The following is a 17,259-nucleotide window of genomic DNA, read 5'->3' as shown; positions in this document are numbered from 1 at the left end:
AAATTTTTAATTATAATGGTTAAATAAAAATATTTTTTTTCACAATCATACAATTTTTCACACCAAATATATAATATATTATGTAATATAATTTTATTTAAGCACACAATGCACTGTATTATTATTTCTGCCGTTTAGAAACAGTATCGTCAGTTTACAAATGCTTGTTTTGTACTATGAGAGTGAGAAATTCTTGGTTTGGATATGTTAGTAATGTTTAAAATCTACACAGAAATATGGAGTTTATCTTCTTTTAGAAATTGTCTCTTTACAGCATCCATAGGCGAGAATTTGTAAATTGACGACGCCGTTTTGTAAACGAATATTATAATAAATAATTTGAATAGCGATAAATTATTGAAATAAATTTTAGTCTGCAATAAACATGTTTTTTATTACCTAACCTCATAGGACGCCCGTGTCCAATGTGGTTAAATGATGATGATTTGTTGCCAATTCCATTCGAAGTAAAAGTTTCACTCACATCGGTTCCATCGGTCCCACGGTGCGACGGATAGACAGTGACAAACTGTACAAAGATACTCACGGTACACACGTGCTGTATCTCTGTACAGATTGCTTTATGTCTTTAAATTGTAGCGTCAGGGATGATAATTTTTCAACTGTCTTGGAAAAATACAATTCTTATAAATATTGCAGATGAGTATCACCCATGCTACAGGTATATACAAGAGATTCAAAACAACAATTTGCTTAATCTCAAATACGTAAGTCATATTATAATCATATATTATGTACATAAATAATAAACATATAAACAACTTTAGCATAAATTTGATATTTTTATAATAATCCTTAAAACTAAAAAGTGATAAAATACTGTTTATGAAGTTTAATTGTAGAATGGTAAAAAGTAAACTACAACACTAAGTAAGCCGTGTAAAAAATTGTATACCCGAGGTGAAAATTTCAATTACATTGGTCAGTCATACGGGACCCATGGCGTGTGCCGAGCACACGTCTCAGAAGTGAAACTTCTTTGGCAATATTCAAAGATACCAAAATTGTCGCCTTACTCCATGACGTCACGGTATTGCCATGATACGACCTTGAAATTTTACTCTCAACACGCCTAGAGAAGTTTCACTTCAAAACTTACAAAGATACTCACGTCGGTCAATCATATTATCCGTGATTAACCTTTCGGACGTTAAATCATCTGCCTGTTAAAAGTAGCATAAAAAGGTTGATTAAATGCCCTATCTATATTATTTATAACACAGCACAAAGAAATAGATAAGTAATCTCAATATATCTTCTATATATAAATAATATCAATTGCTATTCACTATAGTCTTGCTTAAACTCGGGAATGGCGGAACTAACTTAGCTGATTATATAAATCGTTAGGGAAGGTTTAAAAGATGAGATAAAAAAGAAAGATACGTAATTCAACGCTTATATGGTATTTTGTTAAATTTATGCATTTTTGTCACTTATACAAGTTTAAGTTTGTTGAAATAATATAACTCTTATTTAAAAAATCTTATCCTCACTAAGTTATCTTACAGAATACAATTCTTACAAATCCCTGTAAGATACAACAATACATTAAAAACATCCAACTCAATTAGCTTAATCTTAATCACAGTATTTCAAAGCTAATATGTTTTAATGGTAGTATGATGTACCTAATGGTTTCTTCCACGATCTTCTTACAGCCAATGATGATTGTGCAGTAGAGGAACGAACAACTCCATCAAAACTTTACCAATACACATTACACAGGCTAAGTATGATGGCGTCGCTACGTACCCACCTACTGCTTAACGTTTCTTTATTTAGGACTCCGATCATCATCCCCTATTATCTTGGAAAATCTGTAGGTGATTATATTAGCAGGCATGGTTTTTTGTATGGAGTAGTTGATCAGCCATGCGAGACCCACGGTGCGAAATACAGACGGTTAGACACGCATAAAAGTTCACATTGTTGACTAATCACAACCGTGTGAACTTTTCAGCGGTGAAACAGTCTGTAAGCTTCAGCGTTATGTTGATTGAATTATAGATCCATATTATACCTAATTTTACAGAAAGAATGAAGACTATAGTAAAGGAGAATATATCCAAATAACAAATAAATACGATAAACTGTTTATTGCAATATTCTTGGCAAAGAACCGGGACGGTCGCGTGGAGGTAAGTGACTATCATCGCTCTTATACATTTGCAAAGGCCTTACAAGTCTGCAACAGCCTTTTTTAAAGGAATCGGTGTAAAAAAAGGACGTGGGGAAGAAGATGAAAGAATCCTCTATAAGGAATAATCTAAATCAAAAACTATTTAAAAATAATATTAAGTTATAAATGCATTTCGTTGAACATCTACAGAATTTCATTTGTTATAAATAAAGGAGGAAAATGTACTCTGAATGCAAAAAGTACTTGAAACTTTTATGAATGCTTTTAAATGTGAACATTTAATGAGATTCCATATCGTTACATTTATCATACTGTAGAAGTGTGTTTTTGTTCGGTATATAAAATACTTTGGATTTTATTTTGTGCTAATGTTTATTATAATATAGTGATCATAATATTATGGACTGAATTCAGTTATAGAAAATAATAAGTATCGTTATATTATGAGTATCTGTATTTGAGACGATTGTTAATAAGTAGTTGTACTTAATTTGATTCGTAAAAGTCGCATAACCGTACCGTAAAATATTATTACAGCACAAACGTTTCTGAATTAAAAAAATACATACAATGCAAAACGCTGTACTTTGTAATATATATACTTCACTACTTATAATAATGTTAAAAAATAACACGAAGGACGACATTTCCACAAAGTAACGAATATAACGTAATTAGATGCACCGCTAACTAGTTTCCGTTGTAGAAATAAAGGTAATTAGAAAACTTAAGTCCATTAAAGTTCTTGAAAAGCTCTCATAATATGAGCTTGAAGCGTCCTTGAAGCGAAAATTAATAACTATCTGCAGGGTTGCGAGTAACGTTTCACTTGAGTTCTGAAAAATTCAGAGCGTCATAATCTATTCTACTTCATGCTAACAAACTGACTTTTCTGACCTATATGTGCTAGGGTTTTATTTCAGGTATATTAGTTCATGCTCGTCACGGGTCAAATCGGGAGACTCGAATTAAAAAATAATACATTCAGGAATTACGAATTAATTGGGACCAAACTAAAAACATTATTTAACAGAAATTGTTTTAGAATTTATTAAAATTGGGTTCAATATACAGTACAAGAAGCGGAATTTATTTGTTTCCTAAACTGTTACCATTCAGTGTTTTAGATGTTTGGTTAGAATCGTTAGAATAGTACCTATATCTATCTTTATATAAAAAAAAATCAACATAATATATAATAACATTGTTCTTGTACAGAGGTTTTATATTATGTAGCATTCTTTTTTCAGTTGACATTATTATGATTGTGATTATGATAGGAGTATATCTATCATTATTGACAGAAAAATAACCTAAAACAAAAGGATCAACTGGAACACTTCATTAGGAAAAGAAAAGAGAAATTTGGTCAAGGAAATGAAACTTTGAATTATTAAATATAAAAAGTATCAAATAGCAAATATTTACGACTCTATTGTAAGTTTTCTAATACTTTTTTGAATTGTGCAATCGATAGCTTTATTAAACTTATTATGCATATTGGCGTTGAAAATTTTAATGAGAATTTTAATCTAATTACGTGAAGTTAATCTCACGGTGAACCGGGACCATAATTAATATATTAAACACACTCCATATACTAATGAACTTAAACTGATCAATAAAGCAATTACTTCTTTCATTAATAGTACTGAAAGCAACGCGAGCTATGCGGCAGAATATTATAGACCTGACCACTAGTACGTCTACGTCTTTGAGTGATAAAAATGTAAGTAAAGGAGACTTCCATTTCTATAATACGTATAATACTCGTGTAATTCATGTATGTTTTATTGTATTAAAATAGAATTAGGATTTTCAGAATAATTTATAGTATAATCGATAAAATGAACTTTATGTTTAATATTATTATATGTATACGTTAATTAAAATTCAATATTTTTTAAGGAATATAACCCGGAGGCACATTTCCGATGGGACAGCATTAAAAAATTTGTGTATCTGGCTTACGCCTGTTCCTCCTCCATCTTTAATTTCGATGTCTTTTCACGAGTGGTTGTCGAAAACAGTACGTAAAAATTTTAATAGTGGCATTTTTAGAATTTTTAGTTCATAATAATTATATACCTACCTGATATGCGTAATATATACATAAGATGAAATACATAAACTTGAAAATTGTGTGCTAGCCACATGTGGCAACAAAGGTCTAACGTGTAGACGCAATTTAGAGGTTTTTAATTTGTTTTGAAAACAGCAGCCTATCCATAACTGCATTGTAGCAGCCTTGGGTAGATCACGGGGACTCGTCAATTCAGTAGGTCCGCTCCCAAATAAGTTCCCAGAACTAGCAACAAGGAACAACACCAACTTAACAGCTAAGGGTGAAGTAAGGCAACTCTGACTGCTCATATAATGCAAACTAGAGGTGGGGGAACCTGAACCTCATAATTGATCACTGAGATAAGCCATAAAGGCGAAAGGAAGGTGAGGGCAGGAACCTCCCTTGGTTAGGGCGAAATTCCTCGTCACCTCGCCCTATACGCACGACTGATTGCACGCTTGGGATATCAGCTATTGTTACTTAGATATCCCATTCGTGGGCGATGGGGTCGTCACATCCCTACGCCAATATTTTATTATGATATTAAAAATCAAATATTGAAGTGAAACTTCTTTAGGCGCGTTGAGAATAACATTTCAAGTTTCGTCATGGCAATTATTAAGGCTTTGAATCTTGCCAAAGAAGTTGCGCTTCTGTCACGTGTGCTCAGCACACGAGCTCATTTTGAAGTAAATAACATAACTCAAGATCCTTATCTTTAATGGTTTAAACTTTAATCCATACTAATATTATAAATGCGAAAGTAACTCTGTCTGTCTGTCTGTTACTCAATCACGCCTAAACTACGGAACCAATTTGCATGAAATTTGGTATGGAGATATTTTGATACCCGAGAAAGGACATAGGCTACCTTTTATTGCGAAATATGTACCACGGGCGAAGTCGGGGTGGACCTCTAGTGGTCTATAAATGGTGAAATTAAAATTACATAGTGTAATAATGGCTAGGTAGTCTATAATAATAAACATGTAACTATATCTTGAACATCGCCTGTTAAAACGTCAGGAGAAAGATTGTTTTTAATTTTCCGTGCGAATGTCCTCTTCGTCCTTTCGTGTATTTTCATTATAAAAAAGGTTACGGTCAATTAATTTATTTTATGCTACCGGTAGCTGGATGAGGTCAAGTGTACGAGAAAACAACTTGGGAATATTGAGAAAGAACATACTGGCTATAATCAAGACGAAGTAATTGATAAATATATTTTCATGTTTCAAATATTCACAAACGACGTCAATTCCCACACGTTTTAAATACCAAAGTGCATTAAAAAAGAACACAGCGCACCGCACGTTTTTCAACGCACCGCTAGTAATTGGATTGCTGTTCAAAGGTTAACTCACTTTTTGCAATCTTCATCAGCTTCATACAAAACGTTAAATGATTATCTCTTTTTTGTCCTGCATTTACGCTTTATGCAGAATATCGAGAGCTCATTGTTTATTATCGGATGCATTACGTAATGAACTTACTCTTTTATTTATTCAGTTGTTCTCTTTACAGCATTAACTTGCAGTAAATTATTTATTACGTAAAGAGAATTTCCTACGCTTTGTGGTTGCCTGGAAAAATCCCTTTGAAGATCGCCTTCTGCTATTTTTATCCTGGGGCTTAATTTATGTATTTCCGAGTAAACTAGATGATTTTATAATTAATTTTATAAGGAAATGAAGGCTATTTAAAACAGTTTCTTTACGAGCAGCACTGATAAAATATGAAGTTAAATTTCGATGGAATTGTAGGCATCATTCATTTCAACAACAGATTGGTATGTAATCCGGCTTATGTGCTCAGAATTTCCCTCACTTGTATTTACTCGGCCAAAACTCGATACGTTTTGGGGAACGAAATTGATATTGCACAGCAATTAATCGGTACTTTAGTATATTGGAAATTCGATATTTCGAAGTGCAATTTATGGAAGATTTACTTAATAATTTTATGTAATTTTAAATTAAATATATTCTTCGCACTAAATACTCTTTGGAGACTCTTCTTAATGCATTTTGTTTATTGAAAATAATTGTAAGTTATTGAAATGCTAAAAAAAAGATAACCGGATAAAGATGACGTAATAAATACGTTGTGTATTTGCACATTTTAAAAGAGCGCTACAATGTAAACGGTATTTCAGAAGTTCTATCAAGAATTCTGCACTCAAATGCAAGATTTCATTCAGAAGAATTTATAGTGCACTTCGAGTCTGAGAAGTTTGAAATAATAACAACTTTAGACAAGAGTCGCTTTTCATTGAAATACAAGTCATCATAGACATTGCGAATGTTAACATTATTTTCATAACTTCTTGGAATGTTTCCTTACAATTTCATTGAAAGTTCGAATTTTACAATTAATCTATGACCAAACTCATATTGGCTGTCGTGTCGTCATTTTCAATTACGGAAGTAATTTACTTGGTAAATGAGATATAAATCGATCTGTTTCAATCTTCCGATTGAAAGGAAATTATGGTTGGATCGTCAGTGCAGTTCCCGGAACAAGTAAGCTGTGCTATTGAGGAAGTAAGATTAATAGAGGAAAGCGGGATATATCAATATTAGAAGATAATGAAGAAAACCAATGAGACATTTAAGGATGAAAGAAGACATTTCGATATAAGGCTGAATTTTATATTAATTGGGCTTGCTGGTATATGAATTATTTTCTTCGAGAATTTTATTGCAAACAACGTTCTTAAAATATACAAAACTCATTTTATGGGAACAAGTGCAAAACTAACGAATATTTTTATTCATTAGTTTAAAAATATATGCGTTTATTTTTCTGTCTGTTTTTCAGAGATATTTGTTATTTTTAACCAACGTTGTTATTTATTAATTGGTATATATTTTTTTTATTTCTATTTCTGATTGAATCGATATAGATATATATGTATTATATTTTGGTATATTTTTGGCACGGGTTTGCTCACTACATTTTTCACTTCACAGTGTATCTACAAATAATGTATCTCATTATTCACTAACGCAAGGTTTTGTGAAAATGACAACATTTTAAGTGAAATCTAGAGATCTTATTAGTTTTTCATCTATTCAATATCAAAACGAAGAGAGTAACCGTGATATTTTGAGTGGCAAATTTAGTTTTATTTTTTTAACATATTGATATTTCGTTAAATGCTTGTCCACAAACCATATGGTATGATAAGAATGTTATAAGAACTTGGCAGAAGTATCTAATGTCATACTATTTCACATTTATAATTCATATACAACTTAGATAAAATCTCATTGCAGTGACGCTCGTGGAATTCATACTGAGCGCGGTAACAATAGGCATGGCCTATATGTTTATGGATTTCTTCATAAAGCAGTATACTAGAAAACTGGATACTAATGAAACCTTGAATCCGTTGCTTAGAGGTGTGACGTTTGGTATTCTTTTGCAAACTGCGTTTTGGGCTCTTATTGTAAGTATTCTATACTATAGAAATTTATAAATTTATAAAGAATAGAAAAAATTCTATCACGAGGCGGGACTCGAACCCGCATCCTTTCGCGCCATTCCGGGGCGGATGCCTGACCAATTCAGCCACTCGTGACCCGCCAGAGCAATCGAATTTATTCTATTCCTTTAGTTTTTTTTTTATGTGTCAAAGGGACACACCGCGCGCCATCAATTGGGATGATTAACAACCATCTCAACCAATATGAAACACTTTTTCAGTGAATACAATATTGTAACGATGGAGCACGACCTTTTTCGTTGAAATTGATATTTATTGTTTTATGGCATTCAAATGCTTTATAAATATAAATTTATAAAGAATAGAAAAAATTCGATCACGAGGCGGGACTCGAACCCGCATCCTTTCGCGCCATTCCGGGGCGGATGCCTGACCAATTCAGCCACTCTTGACCCGCCAGAGCAATCGAATTTATTCTATTCTTTCAGTATTCTATACTACTTCGTTATACATAATGTAAGAAAATGAAAGTTTGTAGGCCTTGATAGAAGTTTGAATATTTTTTACCTTAATAGGTCTTTCTAAAGGACTACTACGGAATGTAAAAGGTTAATGAATAAAAAGCAATGATAGACGTAACTTGGCTTAAGATATTAATTAGAAACTAGACATAAAAATCAAACACAGAAACATTTGCAGTTGAAGGAAAATATCCATTGAAAGTTACCTTGATTACCTTGATTAAACCGTAGTAGTAGTAGTATTAAATATACAAATGCCAAAATCAAAATCAGGAATAAATATCCAACAAGAATCGGAATTCCACGCTCCTTATAAATAATAATTAAATATATTGTTAATGGGGTTATTAATTATATTATTATTTATAAAGAGCATAATCATAAAAAGGAAACAGAATCCGCTTTCGAATTCCATCTTCATTACGGAACTTCGTTAACCTTATTTAACATCTTAAAGCATTTTGCATTTGAACAACACACGTGGTTGAATTGCCCTTATATTTCAAAGGTATTTAGTTTAAATTGCTCCGCGTTACACGAGTTACCTTGCTATTTCCATGTCTCTTTTCTTTGATGTTTCATAAATTGAGCGGCGAGGGAATAATTACACTAGACACGGATTAGCAATGAACATTACGTTGGCGAACCTGTTGCATTTTTTTAAATCATTTTAAAGTTTCCATGTGCTTATATTGTTTTATTTTCATATATACTTTAGAAAATAGTTAATTATTTCCTGACATATTCAAAACAGTTAGCATGGCTACTTAAATAATATATTCGTAAACATATAACCCACGGTAAATCCGCGACAGGAAATCACTATTCCAATGATTATAATGTACACAAAAGGTCACCTTTAACATTTACTTTTCACATTTATCTCATTAAAGATTTCGTACCGGCCGTTAATTAAACATCGTGCATTCAAGGTTCTCGTATTTTGTATACAAAATATACAAATACATGAACAAAATAATAAACATAATACTGTTTGAAAGCAACGCAGCGCCACTACGTTCACCCCTGACACTGGCATTGAATCTCATTGAAAATGTTTTCATGTAATTATATTTCATTTTCGCTTCCTTTCAATGAAAATATCATTTGAATTGAAGATGATTTTAATGAATACCTGCAAATGTAAACACGGGGCCTATTAACATTCATAATTACGCTTGTGTGAACTTTATAATTTGAATGCTGGTTTATTAGTGTAGTATAAATTATGTTATAATGCTCTTTCAGTGACTACTTATAGGTTGCTTGATTTTGAATGAAGTATCTTTGTGTAGGGTTGCTTTATGTGTTCTCGTTTTTTGTCTCAAAAGGGTTTTAGAATGTTGTAGAAATAGGAAGACCACTTAAAATAACTATCAAAGAATTTCAGTACTTGGACCATTATATTATATTTTTTAATTAAAATTTCATGCAATAATTTGTATCAATGCCAATCAAAAACAATAGAAGCCATTTTCCATCTTGTCTATAATAATCGATCATGATTTTATTCTAATCATGACATTAACCCTGAGATTAAAATTAAAATTGAAATTGAAGTGCTGCCATCCGTATATTATCAATGATCCCTTTAAGGCTGCAGTCTAGCAAAATTGCGTTTTCAACAAGTTATTTGACAATTTTTTCCCGGCTAATGAAATGATAAACTGAATTTTTTTTTCTTGTTTATCAATTAGTGTTATATACGCAATGCGCGTGAATTTTTTCACATTTATAAAGTTACTTTATGTTACCTTAATCAGGCCTTCAAGATAAGTCTATTTCCCCCAAAGACATTTCGAGCTAAGTTTGTGCACTCACTACGTTGCAACCGATTACAATTTACACAATCTGATCAGCGCATTATTATCCTTATATAGTCGTTATTAAAAACTGCTGAACACAATTGCCGAAAAACTTATGATTTTCTTAATTAGAACGTTATAAATTCATTAAATTTCCCATTTTTTGCCTTACAAAATCTATTGATAAATACTGCTAAAAGTTATTTTTTCCATTAATTTATTCGAGTTGGTTGAAGACCAATGAGTATTAATCCTTTAAAAAAATTTTTTTTTGAATTTTGATAATTCCTTAAATATTAAAAAAATATTTAAAATAATTAGGAAAAATCCTAGCGAATTTCTTTAGTCGCGCTCCTTGGGCCGGAGCGTTCTGACGTGTGCTCTACGCTCGATTTTCCTTCATACCGAAGTGCAAGTTGCTCTACTTCATTAAATTTAATATTTTTGTTAATTGATTATTTTTATCTTAGTTTTGTGCAAATATTCGTATTTTTAAACATTTGATTTCGATATGGAAAATAAACGAAAAAAATACGCGTGTAACTACTAGAAAAAAAATTATCTTCGAACATAAAGTTAATGAAACCAAATAGATTGCAAAGGTGATTGGCAACAATTTCTTTATTTTACGGGGTGTCAGTAAAGGGATGTATATTTCTTTAAAACTAAAGTATACTCATAAATTTTCTTATAATATAATTTTTTTGAAGTTCCAAAAATGTTTATTTTTCGTTTGAGAAATACGAAATATAATATAAACTTGTATTGAGAACTTGAACTTCCCAAGTTCATCCGGGGAAATCCCCATACGGGGAAAATGATTTGTTTACTCCAAAATTGATCCGAGGTGTTTTAATTTTTTCTTCTAGTCATTTTCAACGTAGCGGCATGTTGTTTGATTATTAATTTTGTAACTTAAATACAGGATGTTGGTTTTATATTCTGATCTTACAGACGCGCTGACAAATTTAGTCCGCCATTTCTAGTTTAGTCTACCAACTCTAAGTACCAATATTAAAACGAATGGATTATCATTACATCATCAAAACTCAGATGTAATGGAAGATCACAATAACATAGAAAATTCAGTGGGTGTTGAGAACTAAACAAACAGAAGTAACAGAGACGCGAAGAATAAAAAAAGAGGACGAAAACGATAATTCGTTGATGCTTTCCCTTTTCGACGTATTGTTAGGGTACATCACCAATCTGCAAAAAACAAAACTGATGATTCCCAATTGCTGATTAAAAATGAAAAACAAATAATCGACAACAGTGGTGAAAATTTGCTGATCACAATGAAACATCCTTCAGTGGTAGCAGATTTACTCATTTCAAATGTATCGGTGAACAGCGTAAAGGAGAGGAGGACAGGAAAACATTATGAATGTGGATGGTGGATTGTATACAGGTTGTAATCGATAAGTATATGTGCAGGCGATTATGACGTTATTATTGCAGGTATCAAAAAACTTAAAACTGATATCGAAATTACTTTACCTAATGAGCAAAATGACAATAATAACTTTTTAAAAGTATAACGAGAAATATCTAAAAAATTTACTTTATACACTCCCATATCAAAAAGGGAAAATGGGACTAGTAGAAGTTAAATGTCTAATTCCGGCAAAAGACATTCATGTCTTCCGCATTCAAATCAAATTCTGTCCGCATTCATGCGGAAGATACGGTTAAAAAAAATTAAATATTTGAAATACAATGCAAAAAATAACACTTTTGTCATAGATAAGAATCATGACTATTTTTTCTAAATTCAGGGACAACTAAACGTTGCAGAAGCAGAAGTCTGCTTATTTGCTGTTTGGACTGGAGTGAATCATTCGTTAAAAATAGAATATATAAAAAAGTATGTAACGTTTAGGCAAAATAAAATGATGGACCATTATCAAGATTTTACATAAATTGCCTACTGTCAGAATTGATTGATTCGAGACTTCAGCATTCGATGCCCATCAAGGACCCATCCTATATCATTCAAGCGATTGAAAAAAAAGAGATAAATCCAGTGCAACCGATAAAGCATCAGAATGCTAGCAAAAGATTTATTAGGTTTATCAATATAAATCTATATATCACACATCCACACATCCGCGCGGACGGAGTCGCGGGCGGAAGCTAGTCAGAAATAAATATCTTTTGTTTTCATTTAACACAAACATTACATTTTTTTTATTATATACAAAATTTGTTTATTCGTTTTATTAGTTAAACTGAACAACTTTCACTAAGAAACTTAGGTCGAAAAAATGTATAGAGTTCTGCATTTTGTATGGAAAGCTTATTTTTTTTATATTTCGTCCAAATGTCTTTGTAAAAGTTGATCAGTTATATAAACATGAAGTTGAAGATATCAATAGAAAGTATTCGCAAATTTTGTGTACTGATAAAAAAAAATCACCCGGTGTAATTTTCACGAAAATTGTTTCAAATTGTCATTTTTGGTACTTATTACGAATATTAAATTATGCATACGAATGATTTAATTTTTAAAAATTAAGTGGAGCAACTTTCCCTGAGTACATTTGTATTATTTACATATAGGATGACAGGATGCATTTGTTTGCACTACTAGACCAAGCCCTTAACCCGCATGTCTAATAGTTTGACATGGTTCACATGTCTGCAATCAGAATGTAGAATTCCAAACAATTTACGCAAGCATTGAATATCTCCTGCAACTTTAACTCAATGAATTTCCTATACTCAAAGACAGCCTGGAACACATTCCCTAACAAGGCTGCACGGCTGTCGACATTGAAATTGTTTTCCCATTTAGTTCTAACAGTTGTAAGGGAAAGTGTTCAACACGAGCTTATGACGTCGTCTGAACTTGTTTATATCAGGTGTTTATTAACGGTAAGGGTGTTATGTCAATGAAATGTGGTCATGTGCTTTCTGTTTACCTTTGTTTGAGTTTATTGTACGCGTGGCTACGATTTTATTTTGATATGATGAGACGTTATTAAATTATTACAGCTGATGGATTGACGTTTGTTTACATGGTGGTCTATGATTTAAAACGTAACCGATAAAATTAGGTACCTATGTAATTAGAACTCTTATTCAATTATGAATTAACATAAACTTGGTAAAAACTTCATACAAATGTGGTCGAATATTTTTACTGCTATATTTTATACCATTACCTAAATATTGGTATAGGTACCTCTAACGCGAGACTTAAAGAGTGTTTCTACAATGTTCTGATATGATTAATTCTTTTCTTAACTGACAGAATGCTACAAGTCTGGCTGACTCCCTCCGCTTCCTGGCGGTGAGCCTGCCCATGGAACCCAACTGGATGTTTTGTCACCCCAGCGCAGACCAATCGTGTATAAACTCAGAGGACATACTAATGAGATGCATCGCCAAAAACGTGACCAACATCAAAGCTACATCAGTGCATTTTCATTACGAGTAAGATTGCAAATTTTATGACATCATTACAGATAATTTAATAAAAAAAAACTATTCAAAAGTACTTCAAAAACTAAATTGAATCAATAAGTTTTAGTTTGAGTGAATAACTTTATTTATCTTGCCAACCTTAGAAATAAGACTCTTCGGTCGATTAATAATACTTCAACAAAGTTTACAAACCGATTTGCTATTGAGCATCAAAGCCCAAGTAGAAACCATTCAACAAGAGAACTGTATTGGCTTTCAAATGCTCTCAGTTATCGTATTCAAGAATATTGCGATACCAATTGAAATATCTCGACCTTTAAATCGCGAAGTTAAATTCCGACGTGCGCGACGCAAATTCATTCCTTTTAAGAGCGAAATTATGCAGATGGAAAATCTATTTGATAAATCCATTTGGAAAATTCTCTTGAAAAGATACCCGTTAATAATTTCCGTGAAACTAAAGTTGAGGTCGTCGGGTTTGACGAAAACTGGAACGTGAAATCTCGTTACCGTGAAATGCAGATTAATATATGAGGTTCAAAAGTGACTGAGATGTGGAAAAATTGCATTCAGACATTCAGTTTCATCTAGAGCTTTTTCCGTAGTAGATTAAGGTTTTCATTGCTGGAATTTCGGGGAAAGCGTAACGTAATGTCACATGTTAATTTATTTTACTTTATTTTATAAAAATTAAAATTATAATTAGGTATGATTAATTGGGAAAAATTTGGACTGAGTTTGGAATATTCCCCTTGTTTTATTATAAAATCTACTATATAAAAATAAGTCGAGTTTTCCTTCCTGACGCTATAACTCCAGAACGCAAGAACCGATTTCCACTGTTTTGCATTAGTTTTAACGGTCTCGGGCTCCGTGAGGTTTATAGCAAAGAAAAGGTGTCTCTGTTGGCGAAACGGAGTTCGCCCGGTTTGCTAGTTATTTTATAATTAATAGAAATATAATCTCATATTTTCAGTCGAATGTTCTTGAATTTCGATCGGAACAGCTTGTCGTCGAGATTCTTTCTGATTGCAATTGTATGGTTGTCTAATTTCTTCATCGCCTCAATCACGGATAGTGCTTTATTGAAGGTATATTTTTATTTTTTTTTGTTTTTTTGCATATAATAATATTATTAGGCTTAGCGTAGAATGTTTAGGTATATTATGATTTATGATATCATTATCATCAGCCCATATACGTTCCCACTGCTGGGACACGAGCCTCCTATGAGGATACAGGCTATAATCCACCATGCTGTCCTAGAGCGGGTCCGCGGATGTCATGTGTTGTCGAGGTTTTGATTCTTTGACATGTCGGTTTTCGTTCACCGTTCCGAGCGGTGGTGATGTGTATCAACATACACAGATAAATTGAAAAATAAATACTTATTCCTTTTTAAGTAAGTAATTAGTTCATATCCTGTTCAGGGATCTTTATTAGAAAACCAAACAATCTATGGTAGCAATTTTACTAAGTGCAACATTAAAATTTAATCAACGTTGAAAAAAAAGTGGGCGTTAAAACAATCTTAGAACTGTCAGACATAAATAAAATTGCATTACAATACCAAGTTCCTACTTGACTTGAAATAGACATCCAATATGAGGAAATCCTAAAAATGATATCGGCTAAGAGGAAATGGGCGAACGGAATACAGGAATCTATAGTCGTGCCAGATACGGTGTAGGATTTATATCAATAGATATAGAATAGAACTAGCGGTGCTCCGCGGTTTTACCCGCATTACTCCGGTTTTGTTGGTCTTAGCGTTATTATGTTGCCTATAACCTTCCTCTATAAATGTGCTATCTAACACCGAAATAATTTTTCAAATCTGACCAGTAGTTCCTGAGATTAGCGCGTTCAAACAAACAAATAAACTCTTCAGCTTTATAAGATGTATTAATATTATAGAACGATTGCTCTTTTGAAACGTATTGCACGCCTCATAAGCGAAGCGTTGAGGTGGGTACTACTGTCACTTCGCGCAAAACGTCTGATTTTTCAAACTTAAAATGTCTTTATGTATCATACATTGCACTTGTAAGATAATACATACACACACATATTAAGAAAAAACACTATTTTTAACGTTCATGATATTTTTGATGTCATTTTTGTTATTTAAACTAGTTAAAAAACAGTTTAAAAAAGTTCTGTCTTGGACGTCCGTGTGTCTGTATGTGCGGATCCTTTTTCTTGTTAACACGATAGCGACCGAAATACTTTACTAAGTAATCGAGTCTTTTTTTTCTCTTACGCTTGAGTATGCTCAGGAATAGAACCCTTTCATTTTTCAGGGTCTGATTCGATGTGGTTTAATCGTTATTAAATAAACAAAAATAATAATTAATAAATATTTATTAAAAAAAAATTATGAGGCGTGCACTTTTGGATTTTCCAAATTATTTAAAACCTCTCTTCGTGGACTTCTTCGTTTTGTATGGAGTGTCCGAGGTGTGCATTGGGTTAAAATTCATGTCTCAAGCAGATTGTGATTTATAATAATATTAAATTATCATTAATATTAATATTATATTACATTTATCTGAAATAAATGAAAATAAATAAAACTTCTGACGCATTCAGAGGTCTAATAAGTTAGACGTGTCTATTGAACTTTAACTCAGAAATATTATATTGTATGATTTGTTTGAAGTTATTATTAGAAAGTCATAAAAATGGTTCGAAGTGTCTCGTATTATTCCGTTCCTCATATTTTTAAATATGTAAGTTTGAAAAACTTTTTTTTACGAATTTCGTATCTATACATAATATAATAAATCTGTAGAAGGGTCAATTCTGTACATTGAAAATATTGAAAAAATAAATAGCAGCAAGGGTGTTACTGGATCGATACCAAACCCAAATATGTGATAATTTTTTGTCTGTCTGTCTGTCTGTCTGTATGTGAAGACATCACGTGAAAACTAACGGTTCGATTTCGATGAAACTTGGTATAATTATACCTTATTATCCTGGGCGTAAAATATGATACTTTTTATCCTGGAAAAATACGTAGAAAAAAATTAATCTTAATTTTTCAGTTTTATCCATAGATGTTCTGTAGAACCACGAACACACGTTGCGTATTATTATAGGCCTAGCCGTATTTGGGTCCAATAGATATTAATTATAAGATGTCATTGTTAGAGTTAATCAAAATGGAGACCATCCACGCGAAGACCGACATCCGCGCGGACGGAGTCGCGGGCGGAAGCTAGTATCATAATAATATGACCAACATTGTATTTATTGTACTCACATACCATTAGCCATAGGAGAAAGTACAATCAAATAATAGGTAATCTTAGTCTAAATCTAAATCATTAATTCATTATTAATATAATTTAGATTTAAACAATAAATAAACAACACTAATGTAAAATAATTTCAACAATCAATAAATCACAAACACCTTTTTTACTAATTTGGACGACTACAAGCCACTTTTCCGTAAATTATTTTTATAAAACGATATTGCCTTGTAAGTATTTAGAATTAATATAAAAATATTACTTGGATAAACATTTTCAATACTTTAAAATCTACATTATACAGATATAGTAGTACATAAAACATGTTATACAACACAAATAATACGAGGAAACAGCCTGGTGTAACGTGGACGACTGGCCCGGCCAGGCTCGGTGTAAATCTGACAGGGTGTAGCGTGAATTATTCTGTACAACATGCCGGACCCGCACCGAGCCGGAGCCGGGAAACAATACTCACCGATATATTCTGGTACGGTGTAGTGAAGTGAATCATCCTTAAAAACAGATATAGTCGTACATAAAACATGTTATACAACACAAATAGTA

General features: G+C 32.2%; 1 protein-coding gene across 1 annotated transcript in view; it reads left to right on the top strand.

The window, feature by feature from the left end:
* The first annotated feature begins 3,833 nt into the window (after positions 1-3,833).
* The window catches only part of LOC149910982 (uncharacterized), a 41,123-nt gene continuing 27,697 nt past the window's right edge, over positions 3,834-17,259 (top strand). The window contains exons 1-5 of the mRNA XM_090105753.1: positions 3,834-3,893; positions 4,073-4,193; positions 7,508-7,680; positions 13,260-13,441; positions 14,409-14,523. Coding sequence (XP_089961879.1) covers positions 3,834-3,893; positions 4,073-4,193; positions 7,508-7,680; positions 13,260-13,441; positions 14,409-14,523 — 651 coding nt within the window. The remainder of the gene's footprint in view (positions 3,894-4,072; positions 4,194-7,507; positions 7,681-13,259; positions 13,442-14,408; positions 14,524-17,259) is intronic.

The sequence above is a fragment of the Colias eurytheme genome, chromosome 1 (assembly GCF_061535395.1).
Source record: "Colias eurytheme isolate Ceu_HAF_F1 chromosome 1, ilColEury1 Martin Lab GWU primary, whole genome shotgun sequence".
NCBI lineage: Eukaryota > Metazoa > Arthropoda > Insecta > Lepidoptera > Pieridae > Colias > Colias eurytheme.
Note: the sequence above shows the minus strand (reverse complement) of the source record. Positions and strands in the feature narration are given on the sequence as shown.